The following is a 24408-nucleotide window of genomic DNA, read 5'->3' on the forward strand; positions in this document are numbered from 1 at the left end:
CATGTATGTAATTAGTAATGAAGAGAAAACGAGGGAAAAGGTCAGCTTTACGCAACATGGTGTGTCGGTTGCTAACGTATGGTCTCCAGTAACTGACGTATATATCCATTGACTGACGTACCTCACCAGTGGTTGGCGTATTTCTACAGTGGCTGACGTATCTCACCAGCGGCTAACGTGTCTCACCAGTGGTTGACGTATCTCTCCAGTGAGTGACGTATCTCTCCAGTGAGTGACGTATCTCACCAGTGGCTGACGTCTCTCTTCAGTGACTGACGTATCTCACCCGTGGCTGACGTATCTCACCTGTGGCTGACGTATCATCTCACCAGTGGCTGACGTATCTTTTCTTCCTTACAGAGACCGAGCGACGAATCATCGCTAATAATGCCGAGTTCAACGCACAGTTCAACTATGCTGTGAGTACCAATGTTGCTGTCTGGCGTCCCCCCTCGCCCTTGTCTGGTGCACCTTCACCCTTGTTTCGTGCCTCCATCACCCTTTTTCTTCTGCACCCCCAGCCCTTTTCAAGTTTACCGTCATCCTCGTTTTATGGATACCTTCACCCTTGCCTGATGTATCGTAACCCCTTCTGTATATGCAACGTGTACGACCCTTTCTCTTTTTCTGTATACCCTGACTCTTGTTTGGTGTGCTGATGCCATCCGTGTCATGTACCGTACACACCCCTTTCTCCTCTATGTATATTGTACCGTCACCAGTGCCTGTGTACCTTCACCGTTGTCTGGTTTAACCACCCCCCTTGTTTGCCATACTGTAGTCCTTGTTTACGGTAACCCTAGCCCTCTTATGGTGTGGTCACCCATGTGTATACTACCACTACCACCACCCTTCCTTCTCTTGTTTACCCTGGCATTTGTATGGTTTACTCCTACCCTTATAAGGATACTCTTCCTGTCCATCGTATGGTAGAGCCTAGCCCTGACTGCGTGGTTTTCCGTCACCTTTGTCCTGTGTACCTTAGCACCTGTTCAGTGTACCGTCCGATGGGTATTGATTCCCAGGGCGAGTGGCCTCCCAGGGAGATCATTTCCAGACGTGTATTTTCAATGTTAGTGGCCTCCAAGGGAGATCCTTTCCAGGTGGGTATTTCCAGTGGTTAGTGGGCTCCAAGGGTGATCATTTCCAGTGGTTAGTGGCCTCCAAGGGAGATCAATTCCAGACGTGTATTTCCAGTGGTTAGTGGGCTCCGAGGGAGATCATTTCGAGACGGGTATCTCCAGTGGTTAGTGTGGGTTCCAAGGGCTGTCAGTTCCAGGTGGGTATATCTCTAAAAGGTCAGTGGGGCTCGAAGGGCCGCGCTTACCAGGAGATAGATCCAACGGATAGTGAAGATATTTTCCCAGGATGAGCCTGGGTCCACACACTCCACTCCCGATTATTCCCAGGAGGACTTGAAGAGGATTTACCCTCCCGTTATTTTAATCGTAGTTATACGGAGTCAGGGATTTGTAAACTTTGGCGTGGCGGGTAATGTTTGCCGTCGAGGGCGGATGGTGCAGTCAGGGTATCCCCCCCCCCCCCCCACCACCACCACCAGTTCTGGCCGAAGCCCACTTGAGAGAGAGAGAGAGAGAGAGAGAGAGAGAGAGAGAGAGAGAGAGAGAGAGAGAGAGAGAGAGGGAATACAGGTTGCTTTTTTGGGGGGCAAGTTTTGACACCAGGTATGCTCCTCCGTCGGCCTCATTGGAAACGGAAAGAACAACTTGAGGTCATTGGACACGCGTGCCTGGGTTGGCCTCAAGTGATGTGCAGACCTGACCCTGGCAGGTTGTGATGCGCCTCTCCATCCATCACGACCTGTCGTCCTCCCACCGTCCCAGTCATTGGCTGAAGGTACTCGTGTGTGAGGCTTGTGGGCAAGTGTCTCGCCCTGTGGGCACTGTCCTCACCTGACACAAGATCCCCTCACTGTCAGCGGACGGTGGGCCGTGCACGCGCAGGCAGGGTACACAGGGTGTATCGGTGGGTGGTGTAGGGTACACATGGTGTATCGGCGGGTGGTGTAAGGTACACAGGGTGTATCGGCGGGTGGTGTAGGGTACACATAGTGTATCGGCGGGTGGTGTAGGATACACAGGGTATATCGATGGGTGGTGTAGGGTACACGTGGTGTATCGGCGGGTGGTGTAGGGTACACAGGGTGTATAACTGGGTGGTGTAGGGTACACAGGGTATATCAGTGGGTGGTTTAGGGTACGTACGGTGTATCGATGGGTGAATTAGTGCACCAGTGGGTAATTTTAAGGTACACTGGGTGTACCAGTGGGTGGTGTATGGTACACGAGGTGTACCAGTGGGGTGGTATAGGACACAGTGGGCGTAGTGGTCGGTGGTGCAGAGTACACAGGAGGTCAGTAATAGTCTGGTGTATCGCGAGGACAATACGAGAGAGATACATGGGTGGCTGTTGGTGTAGGGTGAATGGGAGGGACGGGGTCGACGCCGTGGATGGTCCCCCAGCACCATCCTGGCCCTGAAGGCAGGTTGTGCACCTTATACAGGCTGTGTAATGGGTGCCAGGGATCGATACTAGGTGCCAGGTGCCACTACACATGTCGCAGGGCCCGCCTACCCCACCTCCCTCCTCCCACCCTCCCTCGGTCGTTACCCATCAATAATAGAGTGATAGGAAGGTAGTGGCCACCCACCCCCCACCCCGACACAGGTAGTGGCACCCAAAGACACGGGTAGTGGCAACCCCCTGACATGGATAGTGGCACCCCCTCCCCTGACATGGATAGTGGCACTCCCTCCCCTGACATGGATAGTGGCACACCCCCCTGACATGGATAGTGGCACCCCCCTGACATGGATAGTGGCACTCCCCCCTGACATGGATAGTGGCACCCCCCTGACATGGATAGTGGCACTCCCCTGACATGGATAGTGGCACCCCCCTGACATGTATAGTGGCACCCCCCTGACATGGATAGTGGCACTCCCTCCCCTGACATGTATAGTGGCACTCCCCTGACATGTATAGTGGCGCCCCCCCTGACATGTATAGTGGCACCCCCCTGACATGGATAGTGGTACCCCCGACACAGATGGTGGCACCCCCAGACACTGATAGTGGCAACCCCCCTGACAAAACCAGTTCTCTTCCCCCTCCACTCCTCCTCCTTTAACCCCCTCTCCAGGCTTCACCGTTGACCCCCCTAAACCTATCCAAGCAACAAGATATTTAACAGGGGAGTTAACGACGTGTTAGAATGATCCACCTGAGGCTTAAGAACGACTGTATATCCATGCGATGCGAAAAGGGGGGGACGTGACACAAGTCTCACAGTGGTATCCATGTGTTACTGACTTGTCACGGTTGTTGACCGATAGGAGACCGTCTCGTGTGAGAGTGTTGACAGGGTCGCCAATATTGATCTCGTCGTGAAGGGGGTTAGTAGTAGTAGTATTTCACACGTCATCTAAGATGACATCAACACGGGTCTTGGCCAGAGAGGCAGGGTGGCAGGCCCCTCACGTCATCCTCCCATTACGGATATCCCTGGTTCGTGTTGGAGTGACGTAGTGTGGCAGTGGTTCTGATGTGTGTGTGTGTGTGACGCGGAGCTGTGTACGTAATACGTGAAGAGCTCCCGGGGGTGTTACCGGACTCTGCCCGTACGGGGTTAACACCGCTAAGGGGGGAGAGAAGAGTCAGTCACCTTTGGCGAGGCTGTATCATCGGGAGTACAGCACTCTCCGTCGGTCAAGGAACTCCACACACTTTACAAAGCCATACTTTCCCAGCTGCTGGCAGTAGCGCAGCCCTGGAACTGCAGGAGTAATTGGAAAAAGAGGGTGAGGGAAGGGCCAGGACTAACAAGAGGACACATGCCAGACAGGCATATGTCCAGGGGTGATTATGGTATTATGAATATGTAAACTCCCGTACTGCCCTCAGGTTATGGGAGTGGAGTGTCTTGTTTGCACAGAGACGCAAGGCTCCTCAAGCATTGCTTCCCATGCTTACAAAAAAATAGTTACACAACCTCACAGAAAACGGGTATTTAGCATCAAATTTTATTGAAGATTTTTCTTTTATTATTATTAGTTGATATGTCTTCACTTGTTATGGAAGTATATTAACTCGTGTCACGACGCGGTCTGAGGAAGGAAGCGAGCAGCGGTTAGCGAGCCTCTCCCTCATAGGTTAAATATGTATTATTGAATAACTAAGATCGAGTGTAGACGACCCCCCGCGCCAACACCAACAGTTGACTACAGGCAGGTAATAAGGACACGCTGGAAGGCATAATTTATTGCTACGTTCCACTTCTCTTGAGCTCCTTTGTGTGACCACACGGTGTGCGGGCTTTAATTACAGTGTAGTTAATTGCTACAAATAGACACTGTATTTACATTTCTGTTGCAGTGGATATATATATATATATATATATATATATATATATATATATATATATATATATATATATATATATATATATATATATATATATACGTAAACGAATGTGAAAACTGGACACTAAACTTTTGAATGGAGTTTTATTGTTAAAAATCTCCGAGATTGAAACTTGGGCAAGACGGACGGACGGACGGACGGATCTCTTTTGTGTTCCTAGAAACAAGGGTTGTCTCACGCAGTGCTCGAGGCACTCAGAAGGAGTCCGGCATTGTCTCGGACAATTCTCGAGGCACTCACAAGGGGTCCGGGATTGCCTCAGTTCTCGAGGCACTCGGAACGGATCCAGAACTGTCTCACACAGTTCTCAGGGTACTCGGATGGGATCCGGGATTATCTCACACAGTTCTCGAGACTGGCGGAAGTATGTGAAACGATTTTGCTAAAGGGAGGTGGAGGCTAGGGGTCACCCTTATATATTCTCTCTCTCTCTCTCTCTCTCTCTCTCTCTCTCTCTCTCTCTCTCTCTCTCTCTCTCTCTCTCTCTCTCTCTCCAGACCCCTTTACAAAAGCAAGATATTGGTAAGAGAGAGCATCCTCTTCTTCTGTGAGCCCACCTGCACGGAGTGTGTAAAGGTGCCCTTGCAAGATGTGTGTGCGTGTGTGTGTATATAGCCCTTCGCAGCCTGGCTGTCACTGTGAGGTCGACGTCTTCGACCTGTTTACCTGTTGGTAGTGGTGAGGAAGGCCTGATCGCTTTTCGATTAGCACCCGGCCCGAGACGCCCCTGCCAATACTGCCGCCTCCCTGCCTCAGGCTGGGAGGTTATGTTGTGCTCTGAAGGTCAAATGGAATGAGGTGAGCAGTGTGAGGTGGTTGGAGGGATGGGAGTGACGTGAGGTGGGTGCAAAGGATGGAGTTGAGACGTGAGGTAGATGTGACGTGAGCGGTAGATGCAGGTCAGTTGAGGATTGCAGATGTGGACGTAAAAGATCGGAGTAACTGTGAGATGAAGAGAGTTGTAGGTAAAATGAGGGGACCAGGGGTTGTGAGTCACACGTGAATGAGGGACGAATTGTGAGATCATATGAGTATAGGTGATGTGGGGTAGGCAAGACCATCAGTTGAGAGATGCGGATATAACGCAGGGCCGACTATTTCATTTTCTGCTTGAGTACAACTTTCCCCCATTTTTTTTTTTTCCGCCTTAGGAGCAAGTGCCTCACACCGATCCCTCATATATGTGGCACCGATCCAGAAGACCCAGGTTGTGAGAGGGGGAGACGTAGCCTTGAGTGGCAGCAGTACCTCGCCTTGTCATGGTGCCGTCATGTTAGCACGTAAGGCGATAAAATAGCCCCTGGACACACAAGTAAATAAAAGAGCCACTTCGTCCGTCACAGGGTTCCCAGACGCCACTCACGACGGCATGTGTCTGATGAATATCGTGTGTGTGTTTTCTATTCTAGATATTGTTTCCTGATGTGTAAGGTGTTGGTCAGGCGGAGCAAGCAACTCACATGTTGCTGACACAAGCCACGCAGGATACGCGAAATTCCTGATACCAGCCCTTTTTTGTTTTCTTAAACAATGGTGGAACATTCCGTCTTCTTTTCCCCGTGGAGGAGATGCAGTTCCATTTTTTTTTTTTAAGTAAAACGTGAAATTTTCCTCGAATTTCATTTTTTACGAAAAGGTAGAGGCTGCAGACCCCCCACCGTAAGTCTTTCACGGTCTTCATTGCTACTTACGATGGTTTGAACTGGTATTTTTTTTTAATTGAAACTTAATTGATAAGAAAGATTTTAACAACTGTTTGGATGATATATACTCGTCTTAGTTTTGTAAGAAATGGAAGGAGAGTAAAAAGAAGTAGATTCTTTTGTGTGATTATATGTCTTCGAATCATATCCTACCTCAACTTCATAACACGTTAGAAGTGTTTTTTCAACGTCTTCAAGTAATTAATTAATGTCCGTCCGCCTTCTGCCTCACCAGGCCTTCTTACTATTTAATTAACGTGTAGTACATGAGCTCTAGATTGGCATTCTAAGGAATCAGAATGTTTATCAATGATATACAGTTGTGTTTACCCATCAGATTCCACTCTCCCCCCCCCCCCCCCCCCCCGAAATCTCCCAAGAGGGGAGTATGGGTCATAGGCCTTCCTTGTTCGACGCCTGCTTAACTCGCACTATATAGCACCAAATTTAATTTCAACTCTCTCCGCGGTAAAATGGAAGTGATGAGGTACCTTAGGTTGTTTAGTGAGGCAGGGAGCTGTTAGTAATCTGTACAATCAGAGGAGACAGACTCCATCTGGTGCACTTGACTTTGTAATGCTGTTAGGGTACCTTCGAATTTTATTGGTTTACAGGGGTTGGTTATAGTCTTCTTGTACATTTTAGTTTGACTAAATTGGCAGCAGCAGTGCATTACATACATTTGATTCAGTCTGGTTCACCTGAGTTTGTGGTATCGTTGGTATAAGTTTGACTTGGTTATACATAAGCTTGCAGCATGAACGTCATATTAGTGTACATGGACTGGCAGTAATGATGGTATGTATGTAAGTTTTACTAGTTTCAAAGAGTTGACAGTAGCAGTCAGCACACTGTGAAGACGCCAGGGGGTCCTAATTTAGACCCCCTGGGGTACTCCACAAATTGTTGTAATTATGACAGAAGGAGCAGTAAACACACACACTGCTTTCAGTTTCACAGACAGGTATCACGTTTAATACTGACGTGACAGAATTTAAGGCTAGGGTAATGAAGCCTCGTATCATCATGGCGTCCCAGATCTCCACGCGAGGGTAATGCCTCATATACATTTGTGTCTTCCCTAGCATTTCTGGTAAGGAATAACGAAGCCTCGAACAGTTTCTTGTGTGATTTTGAAAGGGTTTGGAACATTTTAAGAAAGGGATTTAGTTGCCTGTTGCTTCGCGAAAGAAGAAACTTATCCATTGTTTTTTATTTTTACCTTTTTGGTAAATTGTTGGTATCTTACTGGCTGCAGGGTCAGTTTGACCTTTTTCAAGATACTGCTGGGTGAGGTATTGATTATTTTATTATTGTAAGCATTTTTCTGAGCTTGGGAAAATGATGTATGCCTGTGATGTACTATTTGCAAAGAGGGTCTCGCCTTTGTATACAGATATCACAGTAGCAGTATTGAATTAATACGAAAAGTCATTCAGTAGGAATTGGCATTTTGAGACAATTCTTTGTCAAGTGAGGATTGGGTGCACTTTTTTCACCCATGGTTACACAAGGGAGAGAGGAGACCTGTCCCAATATTGTGACACCTGTGGATATTACGCTACCATGTACTGTGTGCACACGGAATGTCAAGAATTTATGAGTCTCTGTCATCAAATGTGAATTACATAATAACATTGGAATGGATGAAAATATTGGAGAAATGTCAGACAATCATGTTAATGAGTATAGACTGATGAGTTTTAGGTAAAGAAAGCCCAATTGTAAAGGTTTGGATGGATTTAATTTTTTATGTATATATCTTTTCAAGGAAGCCAAATTATATAATTCTGTGAAAAGAGTTTTAAGCTTGTATAAATCTTCATGATAAAAAGCGCAGAATAATCATTATTAGGTTCTAGCGCATTACAAAATCCTTCGGAATCAAGTAATGAGTCAGTGAGTAAACCGTAAGGAATGAGTCAGTGAGAAGTAAACCTTAAGTAATGAGGCAGTGAGAAGTAAACCTTAAGTAATGAGGCAGTGGGAAGTAAACCTAATGGAGTCATGACACAGGCGATTGACTTCATGAGCCACCTGACCCACTTCTTCCCGTATGTGGTTTACAGTCACCTTGTCGAGTGCAGTTTTGCCAAGATGTGACGTGTTCAGGATTTGACACTGCATGACAGGCATTGAAGAGAGGCTGGCTGGTGTGTTTGTTACAGTGTGACCAAGATAGTAAAGACAGAGCGGCCGATGTTTGTTACTGTTTTTGACTAGGATAGTGAAGAAAGGTTGGTGGGTGTTTGTCATGTGAATTAGGATAGTGAAGAGAGAACGGCCAATGTTTGTGGCAGGACTTGTGAAGGCAACCGTGGGCTGCGATCATTTAAATCTAAATGATACATTGTGTTGGATCATTGAGATGGGTCTGTTTCAACGGAATCTTCGAAAAAATATATATATCTGTGGCGTACATGAGAGGTTCACTTGGTATCTCATAAGATTATGTCACTATGAAGGGTCTCATGAGTTCGTGAAAGTCGCAGTGGTTTAGCCTCGAATGCTTTCACTTGCCTGACAGCACATTGAGGGATTGTCGCTCCTCTCCACATGAGAAATGAGCAAATGATAATTGTAAGCGTATATATATATATATATATATATATATATATATATATATATATATATATATATATATATATATATAATTGCTCTGAGTTGCCCGATGTTGCTGCACGTCGCACACTCATTGTGGACGCCAGAATGAATTATACCACGTATTAACGAAGATAATGAAGGCCAAGCCGGTATTTTACTCTTGACAACCACCAGAGGCAGACACCTGGGACACTAACAGAGGGGCTCCTGTCCTAATGAAATATGAAAGCCAGTGTTGTATAACTGGCCTCTCCCGAGGCTTGTGCCGTGGGCCCGGGCGGCACTACATGCACTGTATTGGTGCCATTATTTGCCGTGGGTCGACAACATTGGTGGCTAACGAGCACACACACACATACAGTGGATACCTGGCATAGGCCAGTGTGTGTGTATGTTTGTGTATCCATATTAGGAAGGACATGTTACGTACTAAAAGTAAAGAGACGGGACAACACGAATGTATAAACTCTTATCTCCATAACACAAATAGTAATCACACGCCTGGCTTTGGCTGGGGTCTATGCATGTTTGTATACTCACGTAGGGGTAAAGACGTGGTACACTTATACAAGGTTAAGAGACGAGGCAACACGAGTGTAAAACTCACCATCTCGAAGTAAACTGGGGGTCACCTTTGGCATGCCACAGCGCTCAGTCTTTGGATCATTGCTCTTCTTGATAGAGGTAAATGTCTTGCCAGCATGATTAGACTTAAATCTGATTGTATTTGCAGATGATACCAAGGTCATGAGGGAAGTAAACATTAATGAGGATTGCATCACCTTACAAGGGGACCTAGACAAACTCCAATGTGTGATATATTTGGTTGATATAAGTTAGCATGATGAAATGCAAGTAATGAGGATTGGACAAGATGAAAGAAGACCTCGGTGTAAATATTATATATCAGAAATTAAGCTGTTGAGATTTGTGTGTGTGAAGGACTTGGGAGTTAACATTGTACTTAAGCTGATGACAGAACTCCATCTCAGGAGAATTTTGGAGGAAACAGATTGTGTCTTGGCAAATATTAGAATCGCATATGGATATATGACTAAGGAAATGTACAGCAAACTTCTCGTCATATATTAGACCAGAGCTAGAATATGCTTCTCAGGTTGGGTTATCTCACTTAAATAATCTCAGATAATTGTCAGAGAACTAAGATGGTACCAAATGTAAGAGAGTTGAGTTACAGTCAGAAGTTAGAGACCATACATTTGGCCACCCCAGAAAACAGAAAGGTAAAGGATGACTAAATCATTCCTCAAGTTTCTAAACCATCTTATGTCAACAATTAACAGATCTTCGGGTGGTGTAACACTAGAACAGCAAGAGGCCATAACAAGAAACTTAGCAAAAAACCTGGTAGGAAAGATGTAAAGAAGGACCATCATGGTGTCCATGTGGTGGATGGATGGAATGAGCTGAGCGATGTAATTTTGAATGTTGAAAGAATACAGAAGTTTCAAAGGTTGAATGAGAGTAGATGAAGGTTCAAGAGACAGGGTCTCACAAGTGTAGAACTCGCCCCCTCGCATAGCACAAATAGCATATAACACACATTTTACCTCAAATTATGTCAGTGGGCCATCATTGATCATCTCCTGGGTTAAATATTTACAGTCTGTGAATTTACTCTGCCATGACATGACACGCACCTCGCCTAACCTCACAACCCCTTCATCTCACCCCATTACACATCCTCTCACCTCAGTTCATAACCCCTAACTTCACCTCACCACTTCTCACCGCACCTCACAACCCCTGATCTCTACTCACAATTTTTTACCTTACCTCAGCCCCTCACCTCATAATCTTTTACTTCACCTCACAGTCCATTACCTTTCAGTATCTCACCTCTACTCACAACCCCTCAACTCATCTTGCAGTGTCACCTCAAAAACCCCAAACTCTGCAACCTCACACCTCCCCACTCAGCTTCTCAGCTTATCTTACAACACCTCACCTTGCAGTTGTTAACCTCACAACCCAACTCCTCACCTAAACTTACCTTATAATCACCAACATAACTTCACACCCCTACACCTCAACTTGCCTCACAACCACTCCCCTCACCTCAAAGCCCAACGCCTCAGTCTCTAACCTTAACATTTCTACACTTCACAACCCAACCTTCCTCATCCCTTTACAACCACACACCTCACAACCTTACACCTGACCTCATCCCCTCCACTTAACACCAACCCTTTAACTCGCCTCTATATCAGTGAAAGCAAAATTTTTGAAAAATGCTGAACTATGTTTTAGTTTCTTACCAGTTTAACCTATTAATACAATGTCATTTTCATAAAAGAATGCAAGTTTCTTTGTAACTGAAAAAGACTATCATTTCAGAAAAACTACATCAAGACCTCGAAGTACACGTTCCTGAACTTTGTTCCTTATAATCTCTTCGAGCAGTTCCAGCGCCTTGCCAACTTCTATTTCTTATGCCTACTGGTTCTGCAGCTAATACCAGTTATATCATCTTTATCGCCTATCACAACTGCCGTCCCCCTAATTGGGGTGTTGACTGTCACAGCTGTCAAAGATGCATATGATGATTTTGTGAGTATTAAATTGATTCCACTTTCATGTACAAAAATTGATATTGAAGATAGTATGCTATGTGTATACATTTGTTGTATTCAGTTTTCAGTTGGTACAATTAGATGGAATGAAGAAAGTGATGAGGGGGTGTATAATAGTTATGGTATAACAGGTAAGGCAAAGGGAATGAATTGTGGTGTTAGAGTGGATGAAACATAATATTTTGAGGTGGTTTGGGCATTTGGAAATAATGGAAAATGGTGAGTTTACAAGGAGTGTGTATGATATTACAATTACAGGGGTGGGTGTGTGAGAAGGACCACTTGTGACTTGAGGAAATTGGGTGGAAGAGTACTGGAAGGAGATAAATGGGAAGAATGCATGGAATGATGTATGCGAAGGAGGCATATAAAGACAGGGATACGTGGAGACTCTTTTGCCATGGTCACCCCCTTGACGGGATTTCCTGGAGGGAACAGGCATCAGAGAGAGATAGACAGATTGATAGCTTATATTTTCTTTTTTCTTTTTTTTCCTTTTAAAGCAGGGGACTCCATGCCTTACTTTAGATGTTCATGATGTTGGTTTTAGTCTTGATTATATAAACAGCTTGGTTTGAGACCTAGCTGCATTGTTACTTTTATGAGAAAAGTAGGTTGTTTGAGGCTACATCCCATAGGCCTACATATGTATTTACTGATCACAAAAGGGCTTTCAGACACACTTTGTAAATAGTGTCCAGAGTGTTTTTTAAAGTTCTAATCTGGGTTATTCATAAAATTTTTTGGTACTTATTAAAAGTAAATTGAACAGTTTCAGATCCTAGGAGTTTACACTTGTTTTCTTTTACTGTATCAGTGGCACTTCTCCATTTAAATGGTAATATTTTACAGTCGTTTGTGCCCATTTTGTTTATAAGGGAGGATTTTTGCATCAAGATTTGGATAAATATCTTCCAGGATTTTCATGTGTAAGTTATGATACCTCTTTTCCATCGGTGCTTCCAAAGATAGAATTCTATTGCTCACTTCCTTTTGTAGTGATTTTTTTACAAAGTCATTGCAGTCTTAGGTGATCTTTCCACATCTTCTAATTTGGCAGTTTTACATGAAGTACCCTACAGTTTGAACACAACAATACCATACTTTTACCTCTGATTTTAAAAGATTTATGTTTTGAATTTTGAACTAAGTTAGAAGGAAAGGTCTAAAGTGCTTTGTTTCTTAAACCCATAACAATGGAGCTTATTCTGAATGTAATCAGTGATTTAATGTCTTTACATGCTTTCAACAGCAACGCCACCGGAGTGACAGCCAAGTCAACCGGAGAAAATCATATGTTTTAAGAAATGGTCAGTTGGTAGAAGAGTCATGGAGTAAGGTATGAGTATCTTTTTTTCTTTGTTTTTAGAAAACTAGAAGAGTAGTTTTATGGAATTAAGCACTAATATTTTGTTCTAAAGCAGATTGATTTGGTACTGAATATTGTTATGGTGGTTGTATTTCAATGAACTAGTTACACTGCCATTGATAACTACCCTATTTTTTTATGAGTTGTTGGTAAAGGTGAATTTTTTCATACATAAGTATATAATGGAAAAAAATGCACCTTGTTGTTAAGGTAACTGTTGATAAGATTAAAGAAATATGGGTTTGTTTGGTAGTTGTATGTGAACATTGAAGGAAGAAATGTAATATGGTGCAGTTCTGGATCACATATATGTATTAAATGCACAGTTTTCATGCCTAAGATGAAAAAGAAATTGCAATGTATCACTCTACTGCTGCATAGCAGGGTGCTATGAATTCCAGTCTACAAACTTAATTTCCCACACAAGTTGAATTCTGTGCACGTTGCTGATTCTGTTGGATGGCTATAGTTAGTAATGTAAAGAGAGGAAGAGTCATTGGAGCTATCTGGAGGCCTCAGTGACCCTCTAGTGACTACAGTGATGGTTGCATACTGTCTTGGTGGACTAGCTGCATTGGTGGTGCTAATTGCTGCCCACAGCATTCATTGCTGTGCCGATGCCATATGTACTTAAGATTTGCCAATCCAATAAATGTGTTTATCTAAAACTAGGAATGCTTCTTGTATTCATAAAAAAATGATGTTTTTGATAATTTTTTGTATGATGTTTTTGATAATTTTTTGTGTATGTAATTATATGAACAAAATTAATTTTAAATTTTTTGCTTACTTGGAATTAGCCAATCTGATAACAAAGGTGTTTATAGAAACTAGATATGGTTATCTTGATTCATAAGAGAAAAAGATAATATTTTTGTGCCCATTTCCATAGATTGGAAAAATAATTAAATTTTTTTGTGTATTCAGAAGTAGGTAGGTCAGTTCAGAAACCATTGGTGGTGTACAGTGAAGATATTTTGGCATACACCAGCTTTTAGATGAGGTAGAGGGCCATCATCATTGCACACACAACACCTTTTGGCTTTAATCGGACTGTAATAGGACAGGTCATAGGCCCAGGTTTAGTAAAGATGTATTTAACCAGATCCGGATGAGTCAGATCAAATGCATTTTGATCTATACCAGCCTTTGACATGACCTCTCATGGCCAGGTTAGAAGTTCTGAGGTAAAACAAAGATGAATTTGAGCTAACCTTTGTGGGTCAGGTCAAACACATCTTCACTATTGTTCAAGTTGAATGTGCTGATTGCTAGAAAAAAAGAGGAAAACAAGAAACTGGTAAAAACACCTATTTCAGAGGTAGGCATTATTTATGTTGATAGATTGATAGAGTTGAGAGATTGAACAACAGAATATTCAAATAGGGTATTGTTTAAGGCTATTAAAGGGAGAAGGGGAAGAAATTAGCTTTGGAAGCATTAGAGCAGACCAGGTTACATTTGCTCTACATATAGCAAAGGGAAGTATTTAAAGTAAGATAAGAGAGAGAGAATGAGCAAGTGAGGAAGTTTGATACTTAAAGGAAATGTGATACTCCAGAGTTCAAGTCATTATTCTTGGAGTGAATAGGATTTATGAGCAATTTTTTGTATGTTCTTATTATAATCCCATAAGTTAATGAATGTTAACTTTACAGGTAGTGGTAGGAGATGTAATCCGAATGGAGAATGACCAGTTTGTGGCTGCTGACGTGCTGCTTCTCTGTACATCTGAACCTAATGGCCTATGCTATATTGAAACATCTGAACTTGATGGGTAATTTTTCAGTATGTTCTTAAGCTGAATGTCATTTCATAATGATTAACTTCATTCATATACCATATACATGTGATGGATTAAGTGAAAACTGGGACACAACTTAAGTGGGAATTCATTTTGCAGAACTGTGGACCCCAGCTCCAACCGAACAGGCTAGCAAAGGGCAATTATACATAATCCTATTGGGTACCTTTGCTACTCAGTGAATATTATCAGACAAGAAATGTATTTCTAAATGGCTTTTATAAAATGACTGACTTTAGAGATGTGAAATATGAGTAAGATTTGACAGTATTTGTCAGTCATCATTGTAGAACCACGGTAGGATTCTGCCATATACATATTTAGATAAAGCCATTCTGTCTCTTCCTGGTGCTACCTTGCTAACATAGGAAATGACAGACGTATGAAAAAAATTTTATATATATATTTTTTTCTTTCATACTTGTTTTACCTGTTCCTCATTTTAGTGAGGTAGTGCCAGGAACAGATGAAGGAAAGGTTTTTTTCTCTCACATCCATACTTTAGCTGTCATGTGTAATGCTTCAAAACCACAGCCCCCTGTCTGCAACAAAGTCCCACAGATCTCTCCATTCTTCCCCCAGGCTGCTGCATATGTCCTGGTTCAGTCTGTTGACACCACATTGTTCCCTGTATACCACATCATCTCATTTCTTTTTATCCTGTGCACACATTTCACCCTCCTGCATTTTTGGGCCTGTAGCACTCAGTATCTTTTACATGCCATCCTTCCATCTTTATTCTGGTCTTTCCCTTCTTCTTCCCTCAACTTCTGACACATATATCCTCTTACATTTCACTCTGACACTTGCCCTCCTCCATGCATTCTCATTTGCGTCCCATACCTCCATACATACAGCATTGTTGGGACTGCTGTACCTTCATATACTTGTTTTCATTCCAGCCAGATATTGAAATCTCGCCACACATTTTTCAATGTTCCTAGAACCTGTGCCCCCTCACCCACCCTGTGTCTCAGCTGCTTCCATTGTTCCATTTGCTCTCTTGTCCACCCCAAGGTATCTAAAACATCCTCTAAGTTTTTTCCATTTATTCTCACACCCCAAATAACTTGTGATGTGATTATGTCATCTGCATATGAAAGGACCTTCATGTAGCTTGTCCTAGTGTAACTCCAAGTGATTCATATTATTCTAGACTAGATTTTTTGTTTGTTTAAGGAACAATTTGTGGTTCAGCATTTTGTCATTTGATTATTATAAGGGTGTTAATAGCATGGTTATTCCATAGAGACCACTATGTATGCAATGTAGATAGAGCAAGGTATAGGTGTATTAACTTTTTTGTAAATCTCTTAAACATTAGTGTAAAGCAAAATAGTTTAAAACAGTGCTAGTCAATCATTTCAGCATTATTTGCTGATAAATAAATGCAGTTACAGAAGCATATTAAAGACAATATTAATCATGTTGCATTTATAGTTTCACTATATTGAAACTGAATTTCTAGAAAGTTTACATGAAAATTTCTGCAACTAGAGATTTCTTCTGTATAATCTTTTACTAAAAGCTTTTACAGTATTTTGTACTCAACTTTTTCACTCCCAGCAGTCTTGCTTTTAAAGTTTTCTTTTTCTATCAACATTACTGAAAATTCTGTTTTTTGTAATTTGTGCATCGATTACTTCAATTTTATGATTTTAAAGTATCTAGTATATTATGGTAAGATATGATATAGATACAGATATATACAGGATTGTAAAAAGATCATAATGAAAATACCAAAGATATGGCTATAGATAAAAGAATGGTTGCAAAATATTTTCAGGGAAACTAACCTTAAGTGCAAGCAGTGTCTACCCGAGACAGAAGACCTTGGACAGGACGATGGTCTCATTGGAGCATTCCAGGGGGAGATACGCTGTGAGCCCCCAAACAACCAACTTAACAAGTTTGAGGGAACTCTGCACTGGGAGGGAAATTTGTAAGTGTTTGCATTGTTAGAGCAAAGCTTTTCTTCTTAATGTTTCATATATTAACAAGTACAGACACCTTCATATACCCAGAATATGCTGCTGCTCTGCAAATTTTGAAAAATTAAGGCACAAGGTATAGTGGAATGAAATTTTAGAATGAAGAAAGGTATGTGTTTCATTAGATCAGAAAATACTGATGATAGACTTACTCAATTGCAAACCAAGGGAGAGTTTGCATCACTGTCTCTTTACCTGTTAGTCTGTTACTTGTCAGCTTTTTTTATTTTTTTTTCTAAAGTACTATTCTGTATATCTTAAATCCACTCCTTGTTGAACAACAAACTGGTCTTTATAGAATTTACTCGGACCACCATGGTCATGCCGTAGTACCTCTTGCACATAAGCTTTCTATCTGCCCTTCTGTTGTACATGTAATTGTCTGATGAGCATAAATGCTACTTACTCCTTTTTCGGTGCAATATGGTAGTTACTCCACACATTTGCCATGTGCATCCCATTCCTCATTAATACTCCATCTTTTACATTATCCTCTACTCCTTTTGTTTATCAATTAGCCATGTTTGCCATGATTATCTGTGTAGTTTCACTTTTGCATAAAAGTCATCATTTCTTGGAATGTTTCATAGGGGAAATAATTGTAAAATTGAAGGCGTGTAGTTGGTGAGATTGACATTGGTGAAGTGTATCATTGAGCCACTTTATTACTCACATTTTCATTTAATTTCATTGACACCATTTTTTAGAAATATGCATGTAAAGCAAAGGTCAGCTAGTTTTATGTACCTCCACTTATTTCCTTTAAAGATAGGTGGGGGATTTATGTTGGCTGTTACCTCCATAATTTTGAGGAGACGCAACATATATTATTGGAAAAAAGAGTTACTTACAACTTTCTTAATTATGAATAACACAACTAAGTTTGGCCAGGGGCTGCCTTCACCTTCAGAACTCATATGGAAGACTGGAGAATTGAGCTTGAGGCTGCTGATGTGATCTGTGGACAAATAAAAAAAGAAAGCCACTTGACTGCTGAGTGAATGCATGTGATTGGTTAACTTTAATGTCCACACTGCCACACATCCTCTGATTGGTCGATTTAATTTGAGCTAGACTTTTTGGAGAATGTAATTAATGATTTTGGTGAAATCTAGTGAAGTAAAGGTAAAATTTTTCCTCGTGGAATTGATTTAGATTTAAGTCAAAATATTTAAAGATAAACATACTTTTTGAATAGTAGATGTTTGAAAGAAAGCTTACATGAAAGAAGTACATATACCCTGTTACTTTACAACTCTAAAAAGTATTCAAAAGCAATTAAACAATCACAGCCAATTTTTTCTATGTATCACACACATTTAACTCTTTAACAGCCCTTAAAGTTTTCTGTCCACTCATTTGTCACTTTTTTTTTTACGTTGTATAAAAGTATTATGATTAACAGTATAAGAAATAAACAATTGAAAAGTAAATATAGTCCATGGATAAGTTGTGCAATAAGTATTGTAGATGACAGTTAACAGTGTTGCCACCAGACTTGTTATATCATGCTTTTGTTTCACCGTGTATTTTGATGGAATTATTATAATTTTGCCTCTATTTTGTTAGTCACATAAAAATGTACATATATTCTGTGAATAACATTTATATGGATATCTTAGTATTTGTATGTGGCATGTATGGATCTGAAGAAAGATAACTTTGCACCATTACACAAGCTAAAGCATCCTATGTTACTGTGATAGCTGAGTAACCATTTTTGAGAGATTAAGTATTTTTGTTTGCAGACCTAAAGATTTGTATATTAACAATTAAAGGTTCACATTGTTAATGCATCCATCCACTCCTCAGGCATCCATTGGATAATGACAAAATTCTTCTGCGGGGTTGCATACTGCGGAACACTCAGTGGTGCTATGGAGTTGTTGTATTTGCTGGCAAAGACACTAAGCTTATGATGAATTCTGGGAAAACAAAGTTCAAACGCACAAGTATTGATAGATTGTTAAACTTCATTATTTTAGGGGTGAGTGTAATATTTTTTCCTGTTTGCAATAATGTTCATTATAAAATGCATATAGATTTAAAAATCATTGTTCTTCTGTTCAACTATCATTTGCCTCTCTTTCAGATTGTATTTTTTCTGCTCTCCATGTGCCTGTTTTGCACAGTAGCCTGTGGTATATGGGAAACACTTACAGGCAAGTGGAGTCATCTTATCTGTAGATTATTAGAATGTAAAAGTTTACAGCATGTAGACTGTATATCTAAGAACAATGTACTGTCATTTAACCTTCATGCAGTGGAATTAGCTGAAATTTCCATCACCGTGTTTGCAGACGTAAAAAGGAATCTATTATGAAATGAAAGATTAGCGTGGAAAAATAAAAGAAAATACTCAGGATGTGGCCTTTTTGTCTGTTTTTCCTGGCGCTACCTCGCTGAAGAAGGGGTTGATGATGCTGTTTACTGTGGGGCTGGTTGACGCCAGAGGTGGATGAAGGCACACCAGTATGAATATGTAAATGTGTATATATATGTATATGTCTGTGTATGTATGTATATGTTTATATGTTGATATGTATATGTATGTATATGTGCGTGTATGGACATTTATGTATATATATATATATATATATATATATATATATATATATATATATATATATATATATATAAATATATATTTATTTATTTATATATTTATTTTGCCTTATCGCTGTCTCCCGCGTTAGTGAGGTAGCGCAAGGAAACTGACGAAAGAATGGCCCAACCCACCCACATACACATGTATATACATACACGTCCACACACACAAATATACATACCTATACATCTCAACATATACATATATATAGATGCACAGACATATACATGTACATAATTCATACTGTCTGCCTTTATTCATTCCCATCGCCACCCCGCCACACATGAAATAACAACCCCCTACCCCTGCATGTGCGCAAGGTAGCGCTAGGAAAAGACAACAAAGGTCACATTCGTTCACTTTCAGTCTCTAGCTGTCATGTATAAGTCACTGAAACCACAGCTCCCTTTCCACATCCAGGCCCCACAGAACTTTCCATGGTTTACTCCAGACACTTCACATGCCCTGTTTGTGTGTGTGTATGTGAGTGGATGGGCAGATCTTTGTCTGTTTCCTGGCGTTACCTCACAGGACGCAGGAAATGGCAATCAAGTATAATGCATTATGCAATTCTACACACACACACACACACACACACACACACACACACACACACACACACACACACACACACACAGGCAACATGCTATGAACATAGTCTCTCTAATGGATTTGTTGATCATGAGGTAAGGAGTATATTTTTACTCTCCGTGCCTGCAGTTGACCTCTTAGGCTACTATCTGGATAGTGAACTAGACAACAGAGTAATGAGCAATTTATTTCTCATAGCTGAGTTTAATACTAAAGGGTAATCAGCCTGAAATGAAATGAGATGCAATAAATCATCTGAAAATATTTGAAAAAAGTTCAAATGCTGGTTTTAATTTTGGTGTTAAGGAATCTTTCAGGCAGTGCTTCTTTATTTTTATGTTCAAGCATCAGGTGTTGTTTACATCTCATGTGCTGGTTCTTAGTAGGTACAATGTGTATTTAAAGCAGTATATTAAATAACATTAAGCATTATGATTTTCTAAGTGTATTGATATGAAATATCAAAATGTATTTGTGTCTAAAGCTGGTTCCTAATGATAGCTTCTAATATTATGTTATGACATATATATTATGTAAAATCAGTCTTCCTTGGAAGAAAAGAATGCTATTGTTTATGTCCTGATAATTGAACTATTCTTCCATTAGTTTATACATTTTAGGAAAAATCTGCATGTACCACTTAGTGTACAGTAAGCTTAGGAAAGGACATGTATAGCATATAAAAGGAAGGAGAATAATAGAGATTTCCTTTTACAGGTCAGTACTTCAGAGTATACTTACCTTGGGATTCCCTGATACCACCAGATCCTGCAGGTGGTGCTACTGTGATAGCTCTTCTTGTCTTTTTCTCTTATGCAATTGTCCTCAACACCGTGGTGCCTATTTCACTGTATGTTAGGTAAGGGTTCTCTAAAATGTGTGTTATATTATCAGTCTGTATAATTCGTTACTGCATTTCAAGTTAATGGGATGAGTGAGGTATATACAGCATTTGCAGCATCTTTCACTAATAAAAATGCTTCTTACATTATCAACATACATACTAAGTTGATTTGTTAATTGAAACCAAAGATCTTCATTCAGAACAGTTGTATACTGAAAATGCTCCCATTGTATCTATTCCTTAGTAATTCTTATGACATGTTTATCTGAAATATTCCCACTTGTAATCAATTTTTTCAGTATTTACCCATCTCTGCCGTGGTCTGCTTCTTTTTTTACCATCTCTTGTAATGCAGTTTATCTTCGTGGCTAACCTGTTGTTTGTCGCATACTATTTATGATCTTACCATCCTAAAATACTCTTCCACATACCTTTCTAATGATTTCTTCATATCACCTTCCATCTTCATTCTTTATTCTGTCTTTCATCCTGATATCAGCTGTACTCTGTGAATTATCTTTTTCTACTGCTCTTATTTTTTAACAATCCTGACTTACATACCCATATTCCTTTGTTTAAGCTACCTGCTCACTGTGTACTTTAATGTTTTCCTTTCACCAGGACTTTGATTGCACCCTCAATTTTTCCCCCTTGACAAAAAAATGGGTAACCTATTCATGTCTGGAGGGTATTATTTTATATGAATACATGTCTGGTTGGGTGGTGTGTAAGACTGGGTTGGGAGGATGGTTGTTCAGTGCTTGTTGTGTCACTATGGTGTGTGTATGCTTTATTAGTGTTGTGTTTGTTGGAGTAGGGGGAATATGTGAATATTGATTGTTAAAGTATGAGCTGGTAGTTAAATTTTCATTTCTACTAGGGGTTGGTAGTTTGATCAGAAGGGTCTATTTCTCCTGCAAAGTATTGAGTGCTGAGCAATTCGAGATAAAAGTGCACTGGGAGTATCTTTGTTTTGTTGCACTGATGTGAATGCTTGTGGTTACTAGGCAACCACTGATTGTTCTGAATACTCTGTTTTGTATGCTTTACAATTTTATTTTATTTGCTTTTGACGGAGTGCATAACGTGTCGGTTAGGGTTGAGTGAATGAATTGTTTACATAGAATAATAAAGGATCTATATTCTTGTACAAGGGTACCAATAAGTGTTTTGATGGCATTTGATATGATTATGGTCTTTGTTTTGATGTATGTGTTGTGCACAGAGAATTTCATGTATGTGTCATTTGAGATACCCAGTATATTTGGGGTTTTGTTGAATGAGAATGGTTGTCCATTCAAGATGACGGGAGGATGCAGAATAGTTTCATTTCTTTAAGGGGTTAAAAGAGTGTCTGAAGACTTCCTTTGTGATCCCGACATTCTCTTTTGGGTGAGCTAGCATTTTATAAGTATGAGATGAAATATTGGAATATTAAGTTGCTTGCTAATTAATGGCATTGCATTTGCATTGACTTTCATGGACTGATTTTCTGGACTATGTGCAAAATTTGGCTCTTATTACACAAGTAATTGTAATTTGAATAGAGGCATTATTATTGTTTTCCCCCAAAGGTTTTGAAAGTTTCAGATTCATCTGTCACTTATATATCATGTTATCTTACAGTGTGGAAGTGATTCGATTATGGCAGAGTTTTTTGATCAACTGGGATGATGCCATGTACCATGTACTAAGTGGCACACATGCCAAAGCCCGTACCACAACTCTAAATGAGGAGCTGGGACAAATAGAATATATATTCTCTGATAAGACTGGAACCCTCACACAGGTATGAAAGAGTAGTTTTTGTTGCAAAACTGTGTGCATAAAAGATATTTTTTCATTAGACTTAAAATGCCTGACCTAACTGAGGACAAAAATTTATGTGTGAACTGAATAACTCAATGAGAAGGAGAAAAGGAAATTATGTTTTTGCCTGAAAAGGTTGCTGATCAGAAAATAAGTACAGAGATCTTGTAAGATTCACATATTTGTGTAAAGATGGAAATGAGAAAGCTCTTTTTGTTTGTCTTATCATAGTAATGAAAAGTGGGCCAAATTAGGGGTCATCTGATGACTCTTTGATAAACACTAGCTTGAGATTATCCTTGACTTAGCAAAGGGGGTAAACAGTATGTTTACAGTATACAGTAAGAGAGTGTAAATATATTAAATGAGATGGTGCATATAATATTTAGAAGCTACTTTGAAGAATATAAAGGAGGAAATGAAGGAACATTGTAGGGACAGTGGATGGTGTTGTAGCCAAGTGGTTTTAACTCTTCGGAACTGTAATGTATGTTATAGGTTTGATTCTTCCACTCATATCTTTGAAGTTGGTGCCCCCTATGTTTACCCAGCAGTTTAAGGGTACCTACATGTAGTGCACTTGATAGGGAATTGCACAGAATTTATTGTTCATTATTCTCTTTTGTGTCATTGTTTGTGAAACTAGTGTGCTATTACCACACCAGTCCCATACCAAACTCTGGAAAGAAAACTAGAAAGATCATTTATTAGAAGAAGTGTGTGGGATGAAAGAGAGAAATGAGAAAAGAGAGCTGTTTAATTGAATGAGAATTTTCAATAACTTTTAAGGTTTAAGACACCAACAACAAAATCTCTTTTAAGCAATACGTTGCCTAGCCAAAGTCAACTGTGGAAGCAATACAAAAATGAAGTAAGAGAAAAGTTTTAGGTATTTGGATATATGCTATCTCTGTAATAACTTATTTTTATTTCTTATGTTATCAGATGAGTTCAGAAGTTTAACTTGAAATTAAGATTATAATATTTGAGTGGCCTTTTGTTAAGGGGACGTGAATTAAATTAATTTGTCTCTCATTTTCTTTGGCAGAATATTATGGCATTTAACAAGTGTTCCATATCAGGTCGGAGTTTTGGGGATGTCATTGACCCCAGAACAGGTGACTTCTTAGAGATTAATGAGGTAAGGCAGTTTCTTGATTTGCACCATTGGATGTGGATTTTTTTGGCGTAAGATTTAATCTTTTTACCATGGACATAAAGTATTGATTATTTACCATGAGTATAACATTGAATAAAACGCCTAAGTTTTTTACTCAGTTGCAAACATTTACTCGAAATATTTCTTAAGTAGTTGCCTGTGTGCTGTGATCATGATTAAAATTTTTCTCATCTGTAAAGATGTAAGTTGGCTCTTACATTTCTACAGTGCTGTAAATTATCAAGTCACCAGATAACATGGAAACCTTAAGCTGTCATAAGTCTCATTGCAGTTATCATTTCCCTACACTATCCCGACCCCATTTGTGGCATTCACACTGCTGCTTTCTGTCATATGGCTGGTATTTCTTCCACACTGGTGGTAAAACATACATTTTGTTCAGTGTGCTAGTCTTGCAAGATTCAGTGAGCATCTCTGGAGCAGACTTTCATGGTGAACTGAGTCATAGGTCTGCATTATTTTAATATGACCCTTTTGCTACACCTGTGCCATAAGCACCTCTTGGTCCACCATATTTCTAATTGGGGATAGGGAGAGTTTGATGGACTAGACAGGAAAGGAAATTGTTTTCCCAGAAGAGGTGAATATACACTCTTTTATTGCCATGTGTTGACATGTAAGAGCTGATTTCTGTTGCAAGTGTGAGCCATTTTCTTAGGATGGTCTTTGGTAATTTCAATGACATGAAGATTGTCTTTGCACCTCAGAGTCTAAATGTTAATACATAGCTTTTTTCTCTTTGTTTCTATAGTGTTTGGTTTTATTTCCATCTTGAGGAACAATTCAGTATGAGGTTAGCTTCTCAGTACTTTGTTTTACACCTTAGAGTTAGGCCATGAATATTGATTTTTGAGTGAGCTGAGAGTG

At 40.2% G+C, this 24408-nt stretch overlaps 1 protein-coding gene across 11 annotated transcripts in view; it reads left to right on the forward strand.

Moving 5' to 3' along the window:
• The window catches only part of ATP8B (ATPase phospholipid transporting 8B), a 268417-nt gene that overhangs the window by 186864 nt on the left and 57145 nt on the right, over nucleotides 1-24408 (forward strand). For all 11 annotated transcript variants that reach the window (XM_071657803.1, XM_071657799.1, XM_071657800.1 and 8 more), the window contains 10 exons: nucleotides 361-419; nucleotides 11110-11322; nucleotides 12598-12684; nucleotides 14373-14491; nucleotides 16305-16460; nucleotides 18322-18496; nucleotides 18602-18671; nucleotides 20426-20567; nucleotides 22179-22341; nucleotides 23410-23502. In XM_071657803.1, coding sequence (XP_071513904.1) covers nucleotides 361-419; nucleotides 11110-11322; nucleotides 12598-12684; nucleotides 14373-14491; nucleotides 16305-16460; nucleotides 18322-18496; nucleotides 18602-18671; nucleotides 20426-20567; nucleotides 22179-22341; nucleotides 23410-23502 — 1277 coding nt within the window. The remainder of the gene's footprint in view (nucleotides 1-360; nucleotides 420-11109; nucleotides 11323-12597; nucleotides 12685-14372; nucleotides 14492-16304; nucleotides 16461-18321; nucleotides 18497-18601; nucleotides 18672-20425; nucleotides 20568-22178; nucleotides 22342-23409; nucleotides 23503-24408) is intronic.

This window comes from Panulirus ornatus, chromosome 65 (genome assembly GCF_036320965.1).
Source record: "Panulirus ornatus isolate Po-2019 chromosome 65, ASM3632096v1, whole genome shotgun sequence".
Classification (NCBI taxonomy): Eukaryota; Metazoa; Arthropoda; class Malacostraca; order Decapoda; family Palinuridae; genus Panulirus; species Panulirus ornatus.